The sequence below is a fragment of the Nanorana parkeri genome, unplaced genomic scaffold, assembly GCF_000935625.1.
Source record: "Nanorana parkeri isolate BGI_ZX_2015 unplaced genomic scaffold, ASM93562v1 scaffold1206, whole genome shotgun sequence".
NCBI classification, from domain to species: Eukaryota; Metazoa; Chordata; class Amphibia; order Anura; family Dicroglossidae; genus Nanorana; species Nanorana parkeri.
In genome coordinates, this window is record NW_017307474.1 from 91,136 (window position 1) to 110,679 (window position 19,544).

Genomic DNA, 19,544 nt, shown 5'->3' on the forward strand with positions numbered 1-19,544 from the left:
AGTGCAGCTATCTATAGAAGTCAATCAGATTTCACTTTACTGAAAAAAGAGTGATGCTTTGTAACTTGACCTTTGACACTTTGAGTGTTATCTGAATGCTCTAACTAAAGGGCTTTTCATACCAGCCTTGTTGGACTGCGTTGGCCAGCGTTGCACAATGCAGTTCAAGTGCAGTGGACTAAGGCCTGATCGCACCAATGCCCTGCACTGGTGTGCATTGCAATGGGCAGTACAGTGGCTGAGTGGTTAGCACTTCACTCTGCAGCACTGGGAGTCCCTGCTCCAAATCCCATTCAGGACACTATCTTTGAGTTTGCATGTTCTCACTGTGCTTGTGTGGGTTTCCTCCCACACTCCAAAGTCATGCTGGAAGGTTATTTGGCTCCTGCCTAAATTGGCCCTGTATGCATGTGCGATAGGGACCTCAGATTGTAAGCTCATTGATGGCAGGGACTGATGTGAATGTGCAGTATGTAAAGCGCTGCGTAAGTTGTCAGCGCTATATAAATACATGTAATAATGAAAAAAAGCAGCACAATTTTATGCAGCACATAGAATTAATATAGAAGAAAAAAGTAGAAAAAAGAAAGCACTGCAGTGCATTATAACAACACATTGCAGTGCACAGCAATGCACTTTCACATTGCACAGCTTTCAGTTCAGCTTTAATTAGGCAAATAAGAGTGTGGTTAGTGCACTACCCCAAACCAACCATTTACAAAATGAAGTCATAGTGTTTTTTTCTTTCCAACAGGTCCTAATGGAGCAGAATGTCAATGCCCATCAACTGGCAGTTGGTATTTGGCCAACAATAACAAAGACTGCATTGTAGACAATGCCACAAGGTGCCAGAGTGGGCAGTTCACGTGTCTTAATGGCCGTTGCATCCCAGAGAGGTGGAAATGTGACAATGATAATGACTGCAGGGATGGCAGCGATGAATTGGAACGTGTATGCGGTATGAGTAAAACATTGCTACTTGTTCACTTGTTTCCTGACTAGACACACAGCATAACTAATCATCTGAAAACAACAAGAAAATGACAGACTTCATTCTTTTAATCCAACTGTTGTGTTGTTTAATTGTACACTTTATGACCAGCACTGGACTGACTGTGGCACAAGAAGCATCTACTGAGACAATATAATAAAGATTGTTACAGATTAAGTGATACTAATCTCAGGATTTATATCTTGAAAATGCATTCAAGTACCTTAACTATTAAACAAAATGTATCTTATTTGTGTATCACTCGGCTGTAGATCCTCAAATAATTTCTGAACTGGTGCTGACACTGTCCTTCCTTCTGGAGGGGGGCTACTTTTGTTCTCCATGGACCCCGTGTGTGTAATAAAGTACCCACTGTGCCAGCTCACTCCCGTGATAGACTACAATCCCAATACAAATTAGTAACCTAAAAGTGAGATTGTAGTCCATTACGGGAGTGAGCTTGGTATCTGTGGCTACTTTATAACTAGAGCTGCAGCTAACGATTATTTTCAAAATCGATTAGTTAGCCGATTATTAAGTTCGATTAATCGGTTAAAAATTTTTTTAATTGTTAAGTTACTTGAATGCATTTTTAAGGTTTAACCCCCTGAGGTTAGTGTTACTTTATAGTTACATAGGTTTAAAACAAACATATGTCTATCAAGTTGACCCAGTTGCAGTCTAAGCAGATGTAAAGAAAAATGAGTAATGCAGATTTGTATTCATTGAGAAAAAATATATTTCTGAAGACAACTAGCGTATGCATTGCCTTTCAGAATACCTCCGATCATTTCCTATACAGCAGCACTCAGTCTGGGACTTCTCTCCCCAGTGATCAGACTGCAACCCTTGTAACTTTGTAGCAAGTCACAGAAACTGCCACATGGACTGGTCTGTATCAGATATTTGTGAATATAGCCAAGAACTGCACACACACAAGAAGAGGCAACAGGAGAGGGACGTTCATCCAGTCAAGCTTTGCTGTGTTGATATTGAACATTGTGCCAGAGAGAAGCAGAGTAAGGGCTCAGTGGTGTTGCTTCCTCAATCTTCATCAAACTTCATCAAGCTAAGAGAGATAGGTGCTGCCTTTATTTTTACGAGTTTAGGAAGTAAGTATTTAGGAAGGATGCTGAAACCCTCTTACTGTAATGGTGGCTGAACATAACATACTTGCCTGTAAAACTATCCATGTTGTGATGCCTTGATAATATACAGTCAATATGGAGGCACATGGCACTAGAACATGGGTAGACACACTTCGACCTTCCAGACATGTTGAAACTACAAATCCCATAAGGCATTGCAATACCCTGGCTGCCACAGGCAGGACTTCCAGATGCAATAAAAAACTTGGAAAACTAAGAGGCCCCTTTGTATGAGCAATGAAAAACTACTATGCCATGTCTAGCCTAATGTACGCACAGTCATTCTCAAAAAATATTGCAACCCTTGCCTTATGCCAGAGGTAGGCAACCTCAGCATTCTAGCTATTGTTTAACTACAAGTCCCATGAGGCATTGCAAGACTCTAAAGGCAGATGCATGATGGGATCTGTAGTTTAATCAGTACTTGAGGTTACCTATCCTTTCCCTATGCTTTCCCTATGTATCAGTTTTGAGTATAAAGTGTAAAAACTTGCAGTTTCTATATTTTACTCATAATAATGATTGTTTTATTCTGCATGCAGTCCGTTTTGCAGCTGTATTTGCTCTAGCAGGTATGGTACCCGTTGTAAAAGCTGCCCGCTGTATAATTTGCACAGTATCATGTCTTTATCCTCAGTTGGATTTTTGTGTTTTATGTTGGCAGCCTTTCATACCTGCTCACCGACAGCGTTCACGTGTGGCAACGGAAAGTGCGTTCCCTATCACTACCGCTGTGACCATTACAATGACTGTGGTGATAACAGCGATGAGGCTGGATGTCTTTTCAGGACCTGTGACCCGAACACTGAATTTTCCTGTAATAATGGAAGGTGCATCTCCCGCGCCTATGTATGCAATGGAGTGAATAACTGCTATGACAATGGCACATCAGACGAGAGAAACTGCCGTAAGTCAAATATGTTCATAAAACAGATGTTAAGGATGTAGAAAGCCAAAACGTAGTAGATTAGGGTTAAATCATCGTAAATATACTGTAATATGTAATATATAAAAGTGTATATAACGTAGATGAACAGCTATAAATCCCTTTACCCTCTATTCATTATGTTTATTTTGGAGCCCTGATGAAGGGGGGATTTTGCTGACCCCTGAAAAGTGTTGGCTGTTTTATGTGACCATACAAAGGAGTTTTAAAGTCCCAGCATATCCTCTCCTGTTATAACATTAGCATTGTAATAGGAATACATAGTAGAGTTGTTTTCCATAATGCAATCAAAGCTTATTTATAAAAAATCCCTTTTATGTAGTGAGTGCTGCCTTCAGTCTGCCCATCACTTTTACCAACTTCTGGGATTCCCAGAGTGCTTTGCATTACTTTTCCTGTTGCTTGATGTGCTAAAATCTAAATTTCTCAAGACAACATATCCCATCATGCATTGCTTCCAGTAACCAATGACAATGTTATGTTGTCCAGATGTTGAGTTGTAGTTCAGAAGGCAGGCTCTGTGACAGTGGTGACACAAGGAAGTGCATATTCACAGGTATGAGTGAAAGTGTGTCAGTACAATGAGGAAGCGCATCCTATAGACATTTATATAAGTAAGTTTACATACTTCTAGATGGATGTGGTTACTAGGAGTGGAATTGAACGTATGGAAATTCAATATAGAAATATATATTCATTTTTAGTTTTTGTCCATATATGCCCTTTACCATTTGGTCTGGAGCAACTGTTATATGTTTAGAGCTTTCTGCATTCCCATCAGAGTGGAACTTTGTTTCATGTGAACAGTCTTTTCAGAGATTTATTTCTACATCCTTCTGAATGAATACATAATAAATGCCCAGCACCATGTGAATATGTCGTAATGAGTAAATCCCCTGTCAATTTTTTTTCCAATTTATGTCTCATTTTGGAGACTGCCCTTCACTTCCTGTCCTTTTTACAACACAGGAAGTGAGAGTAAATCTCTCCAAGGTGACATTCCACTCTTAGACACTATCACCATCACAGGTGTCCCTATAGGAAGATTTCCCCTCTTTTCCTGCTCTGGTGACAACTCACATTTTTTGTATTTTCCTTCACTTTCTATCTCGGTGATAATAGTCACCAGGTCAAATAGAGAAGGACAAAGACAGCAATAAATTCTGGATTCTAACTCTAGACCACTCTCTCCAAAATTAAAAAGAAAGTTTTAGTTTAAGGCTCCATTCACACCTAGGCATTTTGTTGTTCAAAGCTAAGCTCAACAAACTGCTCAAGACAAGGAATCCCAATAATTTCTATGGCCCCTGATCACACCTGAGTGTTTTGGGCCATAGAAATGAATAGGATTCCTTGCCTTGAGTGTTTGGAACACTTAGGGGTTATTCACGAAGGAGCCGAAGGATACAGCCGTGGCTTCGGCTGATCCTTCGGCTCACTTCACCCGCCGGAGCCCTTCGGTTCAGTCGACCTGAAGGGCTGCTGTGCGGGCTATTCACTATAGCCGTACAGCAGCCGAAGGCGGCCGAGCGGAAAGCATATGCTTTGGCTTGACTGAGCCTAAGTGACAGCTGAAGCTGGGCAAACGGCCTGCCTTAAACCCCGCTAGTGACAGGTGGGTGGATCGGCTCCATCCAGTTGTAATGACAGATCAGCATCCCCAAATGACCGAGGGACGCTGATCTGTCATTAAACAATAACTACTGGGCGGACTCGGCAATGACATCACAGGGGGCACCGCCCAGTTGTTATTCATTGGCCGGGGCCTGCTAGAAGACTCTAGCAGGTGTTGGCCAATAGGAACAGTTGGACGGATCTAGCTGTCACTGCTAGCTCCACTCAATTGTTTTTTTAATTATTATTATTCATTTTTTTGAAAATATTTATTTTTTAATTTTACTATTTATTTACATTTTTTAAATTTAATGCAAGCTTTTTTAAAAAAATATATTTTCAATGATTTCCTATTCTGCTCGGTACCATGGAGGTACAGAGCAGAATAGCCGAGCCGAATGCAGCTATTCATTTACTGCCATTCAGCCCCTATGTGAATAGGGGTGAATTGCAGCGAGTGAGCTGCCGGAGCTTCGATTCAGCCAATCCAGTCGAAGTCCTTCTGTACTTCGGCCCAGCCTAACATGCAAAGCATGTTCGGCTGACCGAAGTGTAGCTGAAGGCAGCCGATGTACAGCTAAAATCAGCCGTACAAGCCAGAAGTGAATAGCCAAACGTTGTTCGCCTCACTTCACTTTGGCTTGGTTATTCACTCGGCTGCCTCCGGCAGCTTATTGAATGACCCTATTAGTTTAAGGCTCTGTTCACACCTGCATATTGTTGCTCAAAGCTAAGCTCAACAAACTGCTCAATACAAGGAATCCCATTAATTTATGTGGCCCCTGATCACACCTGAACATTTTGTCGCACTATGTTTTCAATTGGAGTCTATGAGACCATAAAGCGCTGTAGTCTCATGTACTTTTTCCAGTGACAGGCGTTTTTCTGCTCATGACAAAACACTCAGATGTGAACAGGGGCCATAGAAATGAATGGGATTCCTTGTCTTGTGTGTTTGGAACGCTTAGCTTTAAACAACAAAATGCCTAGGTGTGAATGGGGACTTAGATACACTTTGGGGCACATTTATAAAGCAGTGAATGTCACGTTCACTGATGTCACTTGTGGTGAATAAATCACTGTCATTTAAAACATGTGCACCTGGAAGATTCTACCTTCAAAAATAATAAATGCACACTTCTTCATTAAAGAAAAAAATGTGATTTTATTATTATTATGCTTTTTGTATAGGAGCCAGTAAAGCGTTACAACCATGATCAGCGGATCAGTCTATTGTGGATGCAATGCTCTGGCTCCTGCAGACTCCTCCTTCTGTCCATACGGCAGCATCGAGTAACATAGACTGGAGGAAGTATGAATGAACCACAAGGCTAGTGATGTCACAGCACTTGTATGCCATTGAGAACTACAAGTCTCGTTGTAGCTGATGGGAATGTAGTTTGTCCATTGACAGATCCTGCCATAGTAGCTGTGAATGGTTCATGTGTCTGTGTGGACAGAGCCACGCACAACTGCACCAAATGAATGCAGGGAGAAGAACCCCACAATTCAGGTAAGTTGGGGGGTGGTGGGGCTGCGATCTGACCATATTTGTTATACCCCAAATATGGGTGTAACATGAAACATGGTCAGAAAAGTAACCTTAGCCCTTCAAAGAGAAATCCACACATTTTTGTTCTAAATTTCAATAGCATACCGACTTTTTATTTAAAAACTATAAAGCAATAAAGTGGGTTTTAAAACAAACAAGGGTTCATTTTGCCTGTGGATAATTTGGCCCAATTGAAATATTTTTCAGCACTCTTTCTTTGTTCTCTTTTATAGCTGATCGCACATGTCAATCTGGATACACCAAATGTCAGAGCACTAACATTTGCATTCCTCGAACTTATCTTTGTGATGGGGATAATGACTGTGGAGATATGAGCGATGAAAGCCCCACTCACTGCGGTAAATGCTTTCCTGTTTAATCAGATTACTAATCACTGCTAGAACAACGGAGCTTTACAGCTGACTTTAGAGTGGAGGAAGCAATAAAGCCAGAATTAGTGTCATAAATGTTTCTGCAATGTTAGTGATTGGAAATGCTAAGAGCACTCAAGGGACAAACACGAAACCAGTAAATAAATTGTCATTATGAGTATCCATTGACCTATATTTTAGATCAGGGGTAGGCATACTCTGACCCTCCATCTGTGTTGAAACTACAAATTCCATCATGCATCTGCCTCTGAGAGTATTGCCTGCGGCTGTCAAAGTCTTGCAATGCCTCATGGGATTTGTATTTGCACCACAGCTGGAGGGCTGGAGTTTGCCAACCCCTGCTCTCTTTGCTCCACAATCTTTGGGGACTGTAAATTAAGCCCTTCTCTGCTTCTGGTCAGCAAACTAGTAACACAACATGCAATTCATCCAACAGCAGCCTCTTCTTTGTCCACAAAGGAATACACAACACCTGTAGAGAAGTAGTTAATGTTTCTCAGTGCTAAAGCTAATGCTGTTCACCATAAAAAAATCTAATAATATAGACTATTATTAGTATATTCTGTAGGTTTTATATAGAGTCAACAGCTCGCACAGCACTTTACAAAATACAGGGAGACAGTACAGCTATGAACCATTTTCAATACAAGAGGACTAGGAGGGCTCTGCTTGTGAGAGCTTACAATTTAAAAGGGAGGGGCAAGTGATTCAAAAGATAAAACTTGTGTGACGATATACTGATGGAGTAGGTAAAAGTTCAATTATTAGGTAGAGGTAGGATAGGCTTTCATGAAGAAGAGTTTTCAGGGATGGCCTAAAGGTGGACTGAGTAGGAGATATCTGGGCAGAGATTGGAGAGGCTCTGGAGAACTCCTTAAGGGTTAAGGGGGAACATAGGAGGAGTTGAGGAGGGAGCTAGAAAGCAGGAGGTCTTGAGAGGAGCAGAGAGGACAGTTTGGGTCAAATTTTGAGAAGATGTTGTTGATGTAGCTGAGGGATGTAGCCGAGGGCAAAGTTGTGGATGGCTTTGTATGATGTTGTTAGTATTTTTGTTGTTGGGTGGGAGGTGGTGCCACTGAATGGTTGGTTAGGTGTATGAGTCTGGTAACAGCAACCATGATAGAGTGAAGGGGGAATAGTCTATGTAGAGGTAGACCAATGAGGTGGGACGTGCAATAGTCAAGGAAAGAGATAACTAGAGAGTGAATAAGGATCTAGGCGGTGCCATTGGTTAAGAAGGAACATATTGTGGAAATGTTATGGAAGTGAAGTCATCAAGATTTGTACAGTGACCGGATGTGGGATCAGAAGGCGAGATCAAAGTCCAGGATTACACCTGCTACTCTGGTATGAGGGGAGAAAAGGATTGCTGTGTATTTTTTTTTTTAAAATTGACCTTTTAAGAGAGAAAGCTGTACTAAACAACTTAAGGTGGTTAACAGTTCTGCACAGCAACAGGATACTTGAAACCCTCAGCTAAGAGTACAGGTTTGGCAGTGTTGAGATATAGGCACGTGGTATACTGCAGTACTAAAGTGGCTAATGTCTTAATCAAAGAATTTCAAAGAATGTCAGCTGTGTTTTCCGTTCAATATCATTGGGAAGTTTACCCGAAAGTCATTGTGATGTGACTTTCAGATTATGCATGCATTTCCATTTTTTTCTCATGATCATATTTCATATAAAGGCTATAAAAATTTTCTCCAGTGGCTGTCTACATTCCAGGCACATAGGGCTATCACTCTTGCTAAACACAATTAGAATCAGCTACTGGATAAGCTACCTAAAGGGTATAATGCTTGAATAAGTCTAGCGGGCTGACAGACCACCATTGAGAGAAATGCACAGTAAGGTTCTGTGATTGTAAGCTCTCACGAGCAGGGTCCTCTAATCCTTTTGTATGGTATTGTATTGTAATTGTACTGTCTTCCCATATGTTCTAAAGTGCTGCAAAAACTGTTGACACTATATAAATCCTGTATAATAATAATAATACAGACTTCATTACTAAGCAAGACATACAGCTCACATTATAGACGATCAAAGATGGTTGCTCACATGTACATAAAAACTATAAAAAGAAAGAGGCATCCTAAGCTTTAACATAGCTGTAATGTTTCTTGGTTAGCAATAACATGAACAGCGCATTGTTTTTATTTATTATATGTACTTACATAGCACCATCAATTTAAACAGCACTTTACATACTATTTGTTCCCATCAGTCCCTGCCCTTAATGAGCTTACACCCTAAGGCCTCTATCCCACCTACACAAAGACAAATTTAGACAGCAGCCAATTAACCTACCAGTATGGCTTTGTGTGGGTTTGGAAACCATCACAAGTACAAGGAGAGCTTGCACACGCCATACAGATGTGTCCTGACTGAACCTGGATTCGAGCTGAGTACATCACTGCTACAAGACAGATGTGCTAACCACTGAGCCACCATGCTGCCCCATTTTAAAGTAGACCTCTCAGTAGCTTTACATGTCTTTATGAATAAACTCCTTTCAAGTCACAATATACAACAGTATAACATTTTACAAAAGCTCTGCCTTTTATCATTAAAAGTAGCCATTGAACTCGTCAAGCCTAGCCCGATCAATCTACTACAGGCAGCAGGAAGCATTTCTTCAGTTTCCTCTCCAGTGATGAGACTGCAACTTTATGACTTTGCAGCAAGTCACAAGGTGAAAGGCTGCTGTAAGGGTTGATCTGTGTCAGATATTTGTTAACACATTCAACAACTGCCATTATAAACCATTATTTATATGATTGCGTCATCTCTGAGCCAGCATCTCAGCCCTGGAAGTAGATGCTAAATTAAGATGATGTCTGAACAAAGATGGCTCTGGAGAGAAAAGCAGATGAAATCAATGTCAGAGGGAGTACTGTAATCTCTGTGAGAGGTAAAAAATACTAGAGATGCACCGAAATTTTGTCCGAAAATGCTGTAAAAAAATCAGTGCATCCCTAGCTGCTCTCTTTCCCGCTGGGCTCTCTTATCCCCGCTGTCCCTGCCGACACAGGTGGGGCAGAGCAGCGGGCATCTGAGGGTACACAGACTAGGGCCAAGCAGAGAGGAGAGAAGCTTGCAGGAGGCCAAGCAGGGCGTGTGGGGAGAAAGCTCAGGATGGCGAGCGGAGTGGGAGGAGAGAGCTGTCAGCTGTCACAGGAGGCTGAGCTCTCCTGTGGTGCTGATGGAGAGTGGAGTACAAGCGCTCAGCGATCAGAAGTGATCGCTAAGTGTTTGTAAATAACTGAGGACATAGTATGCTTACTGTGTCCCCAGTTATGAATGAACAGGAATTGCTCTACATCAATTCCTGTTCATTCATGATTGTGGATATGGTAACTGATCCTATAAACACAGTTTATGAATGGCCAGGAGCACTCAGTATAGGGGCTTCCTGTTCATTCATAGCAGGGGCTGCAGAATAAGAGATTTAGGACTCTGTGTCCTCAATCTCTTTTTCTATTTTAAAAGGGAAATATCAAAGCCCCCGACAGTAAAGTGAAATAAATATATAATACAAAATCAAATTAAACATTTTTAAAAAGATTGGAAAAAAATTTAGTTTTTGTTTTCGGCTTGACAGATTTTAAATTTTTTGTTTCGGTCTAAAAATTCAATTTGCATCCCTAATAAATACCTTCAGGTTTTAGAATTACATGTTACTCAACTACATACACTAAACAAGGACAAGTATATCTTTTGCTAGGACCACTTAAAGTTTTTTTTTTTTTAATATTATAGTTGGAACTTATTTTGAGACATAGAAATAACAATACATTCTAAACTATTTTCCAGCTACACTGACATGTACAGAGAGTGAATTCCGCTGTGCCTCCGGGCGATGTATTCCCGGCCATTGGTATTGTGATCGGGGAGTAGACTGCGCAGATGGCTCAGATGAACCGGCATCTTGTGGTAAGTGCTTGCACATTTCAGATGAACATGTGTCACATATGGATACATAGAGATGGGCTAATACACAATTTGCACAAACCCAGTTTCTGACAACTTGCATACCATTCAAATATTTCCGTTCCGAAACTCCTCCGGTTCATTGGCTGAATGATAGAAGCTCCCTTCATGGCTCGGACACTGAGATTTTATTTTGTTTGTTCTCACATGGTTCGAAGTAGTTTTAGAGAATACATGAAAATATTTGGCAGCTTAAACCTTCAGCATCACCCATTGATTTTTTATACTTTTAAAGTTCTATGCAGTTTGTACATTTATAAGTGTTAGAGCACCTTTCAGGAGAACTTCATTAGGTCAAATCTGTCATGACTCAAAGCTTCTTAAAATGCAACTCTGGTGCACCCTGGGAAATCCCCAAATCACCCAGGTTGTATAAGCATCTCTCTTCCATGTCCTACATAGAAATGCCTTGACCTCTTAATAGGTCACTTGAGCACCAGCACAGCCTTAATAATAGCATTATTAATAGCATAGGCAGTTCAGGGGGCTCTGAGGCAATTTTAGAGGTAAGCTACAGCCATATTTTGAGAAGTCAGTCACTTGCCTATCCATGCTAGTGTGTCATATTGTACATTTGGCAAACAGGGTCATGACAGATCAGTTCACCTAAATCAGATATTTTTTATTTGTGTTAGATCCTGGAGAGTTAAATTATCTAGGCTCTTGTATATATCATGTACTGTATCAGGGAGAAGTGAGAACACCTAAAACTTCCAGTTGGACAGAAATATGTCAGATCAGATATTATGGCAAGGAGATCTCACTGTTGGAGTATAAAAGACATATAGAAAGCCATAGGCTGACTCAGATATTACTACAAGGAAATATTGCTGTTGGAGTATCCAGCACATATGAAAGGCCAAAGGCTGACTCAGCCCACCAGGATTTACCTACCCCTAAAATATAATTTTTGAGTGGACTGATCTTTTAGGTGGTGTATGTATCTGACATGGTTACATCATATCATATATAGCTGCTAGCTAGTTATAGGGTAACTTGTAAAATGGTTGCCTGCTTTCCTCTCAATGTTTTAGGCTGTCTACAATGTTTTTCAGATACTGAGATCATTTTAATAGAATTATCCTATCTGGTCCCTATTACTGGCCATCCAGCTCCTTGTATGTATGCTGCATAAAACAGAGATACATTTGTATGCATTCTGCCTGTAATAGTGGAGGAGAATGTCTACTAAGGGATTAGTGTGTTCTTATCAGCAGTGAGCTGGTATGAAGCAGGGAAGATACTGGCTTTGTTGTTCTACATTCGGCAGAGAATTTTCCTGCCAAAGAATGTCTTGCTGCATAGATAACATTAGGAAATATTTTATATGTCTCGTTCTTTGTTTAACAATCGACAACTGTATTCATTTATTGCAGTGGCTCATGTGCGGACATGTTCAAGTGACCAGTTCAGGTGCGATGATACCCGCTGTATCCCAGCAACATGGGTTTGCGATGGTGATAATGACTGTGGCGATATGAGTGATGAGGACCAGAGACATAACTGTGGTAAGACCCCAGTACAGTATATACTATATGTCTATTACTCACTCCAGTGCTGTCACTGATTAGGACCATGATCTTCCCACAGATTTAGGATAATTGTAATTTTTGGAGAATAAAGCAATAGCTAAGTAATCAAAATGATTCTGTCTATTCTACAAATCTTGCCTGTATTCAGTTTCAGGGATCGAATCTCCATGTCCCTGGTATATCTCTTCTTTGCTGTAATCTTACTAGGTCTCGTTCAAAGTGAACTAGTCATCTTATTACATAGATCAAAAGTACAAAGGTTATACTTTAGCACAGCCTGATTCCCATTCTGGACCCCCTCTACCCTGGAGCTGGACTGTAAACTCTCAGTTGTGTGTATGTAATTGCCTCTGACCTCTGTAGGATTTATCCTCCTGCTACTTACGGGGCACTGACATCATCATCAGTGGGGCTAAGAGCATGTGTCCTCACACCCCAGGGACCAGCATTGGCCAACCTCATTGGTGTACAGATTACTGGGACTTAACAGCACAGCACAGAATGGAAGCAAACGCTGTTAAAATACACAGTGCATTAGCTGCTGTTTACTCTCAAAACAAAGCTGTACTATGCTACTATAATTCCCATAGAAAGCAGAGAACTGCTGCTTTGGGAATGTGGGTAGGGGTCTAGAGTCAGATGAATATGGGAGAAACTGGCTAAAACTGCTTTAATAATTATTAGTGGTTTAGTGGGTATTAGTGGTCTGCAATGCTATGCATGGAGTCTTGCTCTTTCTTTCTCAGGCTAGTCTGGGTGCAGTGATGAATTGATTTAGGTTTAACAGACAACCCTGGCACAAAGAAGAACTGAATGTTTCCCTGCACAGCAATGCAGGTTAGAAGGCAAGCCAGTGTCTTTTTTTGTAAGACAGCCTCTTCCTCTCCTTTACCAGTGTAGTCTCATCCAATATTTCTTTCCAGGGCAGTCTTTTTTTATTTTTTCTACAGGGCAGTCTCATCCACTTTTTCTCTTTAGGGAAGTCTCGCCATCCCCTCCCCTCTATTTGTCTCTCTTTCTGGGGGATTCAATATGCTATAAATGTTTTACTATATCCTATTTTTGACAGCCAACCGCAGCTGCGCCCCAACAGAGTTCACCTGTATCAACAACAGACCTCCTGAGAGAAGGTGTATTCCGCAGTCGTGGGTCTGTGATGGCGATGCTGATTGCTCTGATGCCTATGATGAACATCAGAATTGTACGAGGAGATCTTGTTCTAGCAGTGAATTATCTTGCAGTAATGGGCTCTGCATCAGAAGCAGCTTCAGGTTTGTTACATATTCATCCACTATATTGAACTCAAATGAGCATATAGCATAAGATTCCACCACTTTATCTGACCATAAGGCCACCAGATCATTGACCGTCCTGGTTACATAATAATGGCAAATGTAAAAAAGGTCTGGACATTTTAGTGAGGAGTTAAACATCCAAATTAGTGCACATACAACATCAATGTGTTTATAGTACAAATGCATGTACTGTTTGGTACTATGTTTTTTACAGAGAAATTGTGCTACTGCAAGAAAGGATACCAGGGAAGTTGTGGATTTCCATTTGTCTTGCAAAAGGATTTTAAAATAAACTTTCAGGAAAAAAAGAAATCTAGCCTGTTTATTACTTTACTATATAACATGGCTGACCCTGCCTTTTGTACAATTCCTAATTAAAAATTGTGATAAACCTCATCACCGTACATCTGCAGTGTGAAATCTAAAGCACTGCTGCCTCTGACTGCTAGTCTCAGGAGATTATGAGTGATAGTTGGTGATGTCACGATGGTGCTGTTCACTGTTCTCCTTGAGGGAGGCTCTCAAATGAGGAAGCTAAACCCTGTCCCTACCAGGATAGCCGATTTCACGCAGAGATACAGTGCAGGAAAAGGCATGAAAAGTCAGTAATGGTGAAAAGTCAGCTGCACGGAGACCACAATCAATACTGGTGACTAGTCATTTGCCCTCTGCGTGCCTTTATTATTTCACAGCTTCCAGAGTTCAGTTCCTCTTTAAGTTGCCTGTAAGTATCTTTAGGTGCACGCTATTTAAGCAGACCTAAAGACTAAAAGTTCCACAGGTAGCCCTGCAAAATCACAAAAATAAATTTCCTAATCACATATTGCATCTTGGGAGACTGATCCCTCCGGCTGCATGGGACAGATTCAGTGGAAAGAGTATGATGACTGCAGTCTCCCAGGATGCATCTGGAAGGCCTATATACATTGTGACTGGGAGGTGCTGAAGATCCAAACACATAATACCTGTTTTTACATTATTTATATTGTATTTTTGGCTATGTAGTGGGAGCCTCCCATAAGACAGGCCAATATTTACTTTTAGACTTTAGGTCCACTGTAAAGAGAAATTGGAGGGCCACTTTTGCTTACCTTCCTTAGAATAATAGTTATGATGACTATGCCACCAGAATTTGCAAAATGTGAAATAAGTGATGTCAGCCTCCATGTAGCAAAATAAAAGTTACTATTGGTACACTCATGGATGACATACCATTGAAATATACTGAGTAGCAAATGCAGTTTGTTACCTATGAATATTTCTGTGTCTACTTACTTAATTGACCTGGTGTGCGCTACAAACAGACAAGCCATATACAAAGAATAGAACATACTGTCTAATATCTCCTCTAACCGGCTTGATCCTCCAGGTGTGACAGACGCAATGACTGTGGAGATAACAGCGATGAAAGAGGATGCACCTATCCACCCTGTCAGCAGCACCAGTTCACCTGTCAGAATGGCCGTTGTATCACCAGGGCCTATGTCTGCGATGGGGACAATGATTGTGGAGACGAGTCCGATGAACTGGAACACCTATGCCGCACTCCAGAGCCAACCTGTGCACCACACTACTTTAAATGTGACAATGGCCACTGTATTGAAGCTGTCAAAGTCTGCAACCGGATAGATGACTGCTTGGATAACAGTGATGAGAAAGGATGTGGTGCGTGGGATGTTTTGTATATTAATCAGCAGGCTTTAGTATGGAGCAACTGCTAAATTCCACATAGTCCTTCAGGCTTAGCCAAATTCGAGAACTTTATTATTTATTGCTGAAAGTACAATGACCCTTGTGAATAAATGGTCCGTTCACATCGTAATCCTGTGGCCTGTACAAAAGCACTAGCCTTTCACTATGTGCTTGTATAGAGACCATAAACAATAAAAAAAATATATAGTAAGAGGTGCTGTTCTTTTCAATGTGTGGGAGCCATAGCCCTGTGTAAGATAAGACTGCAGGGACTCATAGCTTACATAAGGCTTTCCTAAAAGGACAGGAGCTATATAACACTCTGTGTTAATGAGAAGCTGCATGGGCAAAGCACAGATTCCCTTCAAGTTTAGGAACCAGGTGGTTGTTATGGGCAAACCCTTTATAGGTCCTGCTGCATCAGATTAAGTTTTTGAGCTCTGTTGTGCTTATGTTGTGAAAATCTAACTGATCAATGTCAGCAGCACATCAGAAGATAAGTTGACTTTGATATGTATTATTGCTCTGATCACAATTTTGGATCTCCCATCCTTTTGTGTCCTTGTGGCAACAGTCACCAGAATACATAGACAGGACACAGGCAGCAGTTAATATATGACAGAAGTTTAGGGGTTCAAATGCCCTCCCTAATCTGTCAAAAATGTAAAAAGGTTCACTATACAAACACTTAAATGAACCAAGCCACATATCACAATGTATTGTGTTGAAAATCATTGACAGAACTCTGAACAAGGAGCTAATACAAAGTTGAAGGACAGTATGTATATGTGAACTGTTTAACCTTCCCAAGGATCTGTAACTCTGTCAATTATTAAGCCAGTATCATGATTCATACCCCTCTGCCACACATCATAGCCAGGCAGTGACAGGTGTTTACATGCATGGTGATGCAGTGATTGTCTGAAGTACCAGTTTAAAATAACTCATCTTGTTTTATCTGTTTGCCTTTCTGCATAGGCATCAATGAGTGTACTGATCCCTCAATCAGCGGCTGTGACCACAACTGTACAGATACACAGACCAGTTTCTTCTGCTCTTGTCGGCCCGGATACAGACTCATGTCTGATAAGCGGACTTGTGATGATATAGATGAGTGCACGGAATCCCCTGCCGTATGCAGCCAGATCTGTGAGAACACTGCCGGCTCCTACATCTGTAAATGTGCTCCAGGTTATATCCGGGAACCTGATGGCAGAAGCTGTCGTCAAAACAGCAACATCACCCCCTACCTGATAATCAGCAACCGCTATTACTTGAGGAACCTGACCGTGGATGGACAGTATTACTCACTTATCCTGCAAGGCCTGAGCAATGTGGTGGCTCTAGACTTCGATCGAGTAGAACAAAGGCTCTATTGGGTTGATGTTGGAAGGCGAGTTATTGAGAGAATGTTCCTCAATGGAACCAACAAAGAGACAATTATTAACAATGACATTCCAAGTGGAGAAGGCTTAGCAGTTGATTGGGTTGGCAGGTAAGAAAGTGTTGTAGTAACTCAATACAGATATAGGTTCTACTTCCTGCTTTGTAATGCAGTGGTTCAGCTTTAGTGCTCCTTCTCATAATAGAAGCCAGGCAACTCATTAAAAACAATGCACTCCCTGTGGGGCTGATATCTCAGCATTTATGAGTGATGGTAATTGCCTCTAGTGACTAATCTACCGATCTCTGCATTAACTATAATAACAAAAATAAGTTAGAGCGAACATGAAAGTCATATAAAAAATGATTTGGTAAACACTATAATAGTGACTCATTTGAAATACACTATACTTTCCTTTTTTCCGTTTCTTTCTTTTATCACACCAAACACCAACCCTATTACTTATTTTCCTAATTGAATGTCGACAGCCTTTGTTACAATAAACATAAAAGACAGAACTGTGATTAACGGTAATTTAGGATCTTACTGAGTTTTATGCAAACAGTATTTGCTAATATCAAGAGGATGCAGAATACTAATTGCACCTCACTCTTGGTTTGCTTACATCCTGCGGCCTAATATGGAACGTTGTAGGCAACAAAAAGTTTTGCCTCAATAAACCATATACACACGAAGCATCTCATCTGTCCACTGCGTGCTTGCCAGCAATCTTGTTTAAAGTGCCCCTGTGCCCAGATCCTCAAATCCTCTCTGAACTTGTGCTGACGCTGTCTTCTTCTGGAGCTTGCTCCCGTGATGGACTACAATCTCACATTTACTTTACTAATTTGTTTCGAAGTTATAGTCCATCACGAGAGTGAGCTTGGAGCGGTGACTACTTTACAACACCCGCAGGTACCATGGGGAACAAAAGTAGCCACCCTCCAGAGGGAAGGACAGTGTCAGCATTAGGGATGCACTGATATATCGGCCGCCAAAAGATATCGGCTGAAAATGGCACTTTTGGCTAAAAGCCAAAAGTGCCATTTTCCTGCCGATACATCGGTGCATCCCTGCTTTCTTTCCTCCCCGCTGTGACACAGAGCAGTGAAAGAGAAAGTGTGACAGCCGGCCAAGCGCTGCGGGAAGAGAGCGCTGTGAGCGGCCAGCGTCTCTCCTCCCACACCACTCAGCCTCCTATCACAGGCCGGCAGAGCGGTGTGGGGGCTGAGACAGCCCGTGCTGTCGCAGGAGGCTGAGCTCTCCTCCCTGCACCTCCTGTGATAGCGTGTCAGAGAGGAGAGCGGGTACAAACACTCAGTGATCAGTAATCTCTGAGTGTTTGTAGATAATTGAGGATATGGTATGTTTACTATATCCTCAATTATGAATGAATGGGAGTGATCTGCATCACCTCATGTTCATTCATAGTTGTAGTTATAGTAAATACACTATGTTCTCAAGTTATCAATGCACAGGAACACTCATAGAGGATTCCTGTTCAGTGATAACAGGGGATAGAGAAAAAGAGATTGATGACTTTGTGTTCTCAATCTCTTTTCCTATTTTAAAAGGGAAAAACACAAAAAAGATACATTTTTGTTAATAGTTAAGGTACTTGAGTGCATTTTTAATATTTAACTCCTCGGTTCAGTATTGCTTTAAAATCATTGAAACAGTATGCAATCCCTTAAAGACATAATGGCAACCACTAAGAGCTGTCAGCCAAAACTTACTTGCCTGAGTTTAGTGTCACTTTAAAGTGCCTTTACTGTGTGTTCAGAATATAAAATACTTTAGTGTGCATAGTTTGGGAACAGATTCACTTATGGTACAATCAGTATGTTGCCATTGCACCATATCAGGTAAAGGTTTGGTGTTTGCAGGGAGTGGTTGGATTTATTTTTATGTTTATTATTATTATTATTATTCAACACGTATCTCACGTATCATTTTTATTGTGTTGTGGATTGTAGGAAGTTGTACTGGGTGGACGCTTTTAAGGATTGCCTTAGTGTGGCCGAGCTAGATGGAAGGTTTAGGAAACGACTGGTGGACCGTTGTATAGATGCAAATAACACCTTCTGCTTTCAGTACCCAAGAGCCATCGTGGTGCATCCAAAGAAAGGGTATGATATTATTCTTTAAAATAAAATGGTCCTTTATTTCTTAAAATGGCAAAAACAAGCTCATTATTCCATTCTTCTCTGTAGCCTGGGATTTTAAATTTCCTGAAAGGTAATATCTACTAAACATTTCCCTGTGTTCAGAAAACCAGGTGTCTTTCTTAAAGCGCTCATCCATTAATGCTGCAGCGGCTGAATTTCCTCTTGACGATCATTACTCATAATTTCTCATTACGTTTGAGCAAGTGACTTGGATTTATGCCAGAACAGGATTATTTATTACATTATATAGTCACATGTTGATAGATGTACCATCTTTTCCTGTCTTCATTTAAAAAAAACCTCAGCTAATGCCTGAGCTAGTGGCATAAACATTTCATTTGTTTTTATTAGTGACTTGACTGTGTTTTATTGTTTTTTTTTTATTTCCCATCTGTGGCTTTGATTGTCTACTAACAATGTAGAGATTGCAGATAAGTGAATAATGAATGAAGAAATCATACAAAGAAAATTATGGACTTCATTAATAAATGTCCCTTAAGAGCAGTCCTTGTTAGCTGTAGTGATCAATCAGCTTCCGACTGAATAATTCTCTGTATTTGATACTATTCTGTCAGAATATTGTCCAAACTGTTCTGCAATCATACTTTATTAGATATAATTGCAAGGGCAGTATTTCTCAATTCCATTGCTCATCTGCCCCAAAAAGTAATTTTTTGAAGGTTTTAGTTCTAGAAAACTGGTGTGGCTATTTTTCATGTGGAAGTATTGGCAATAAATTTTTCATCATGTGACTTTTCAAATCGACACTGCCACTTATACCATATATCGGTTAGACATGTAAGCTGGCTAAAAATGAGTTTCTGTTCGATTTGCTTAGTT

General features: G+C 40.7%; 1 protein-coding gene across 2 annotated transcripts in view; it reads left to right on the forward strand.

The window, feature by feature from the left end:
* LRP2 (LDL receptor related protein 2) overlaps positions 1-19,544 on the forward strand; it is a 138,500-nt gene that overhangs the window by 78,219 nt on the left and 40,737 nt on the right. For both annotated transcript variants that reach the window (XR_001941840.1, XM_018568553.1), the window contains exons 39-47: positions 755-958; positions 2,804-3,046; positions 6,485-6,610; positions 10,457-10,576; positions 12,010-12,141; positions 13,235-13,436; positions 14,830-15,125; positions 16,131-16,647; positions 18,513-18,665. Coding sequence is in view for 1 of the 2 variants with exons in the window: in XM_018568553.1 (XP_018424055.1) it covers positions 755-958; positions 2,804-3,046; positions 6,485-6,610; positions 10,457-10,576; positions 12,010-12,141; positions 13,235-13,436; positions 14,830-15,125; positions 16,131-16,647; positions 18,513-18,665 (1,993 nt within the window). In the remaining variant the exon portion in view is untranslated. The remainder of the gene's footprint in view (positions 1-754; positions 959-2,803; positions 3,047-6,484; positions 6,611-10,456; positions 10,577-12,009; positions 12,142-13,234; positions 13,437-14,829; positions 15,126-16,130; positions 16,648-18,512; positions 18,666-19,544) is intronic.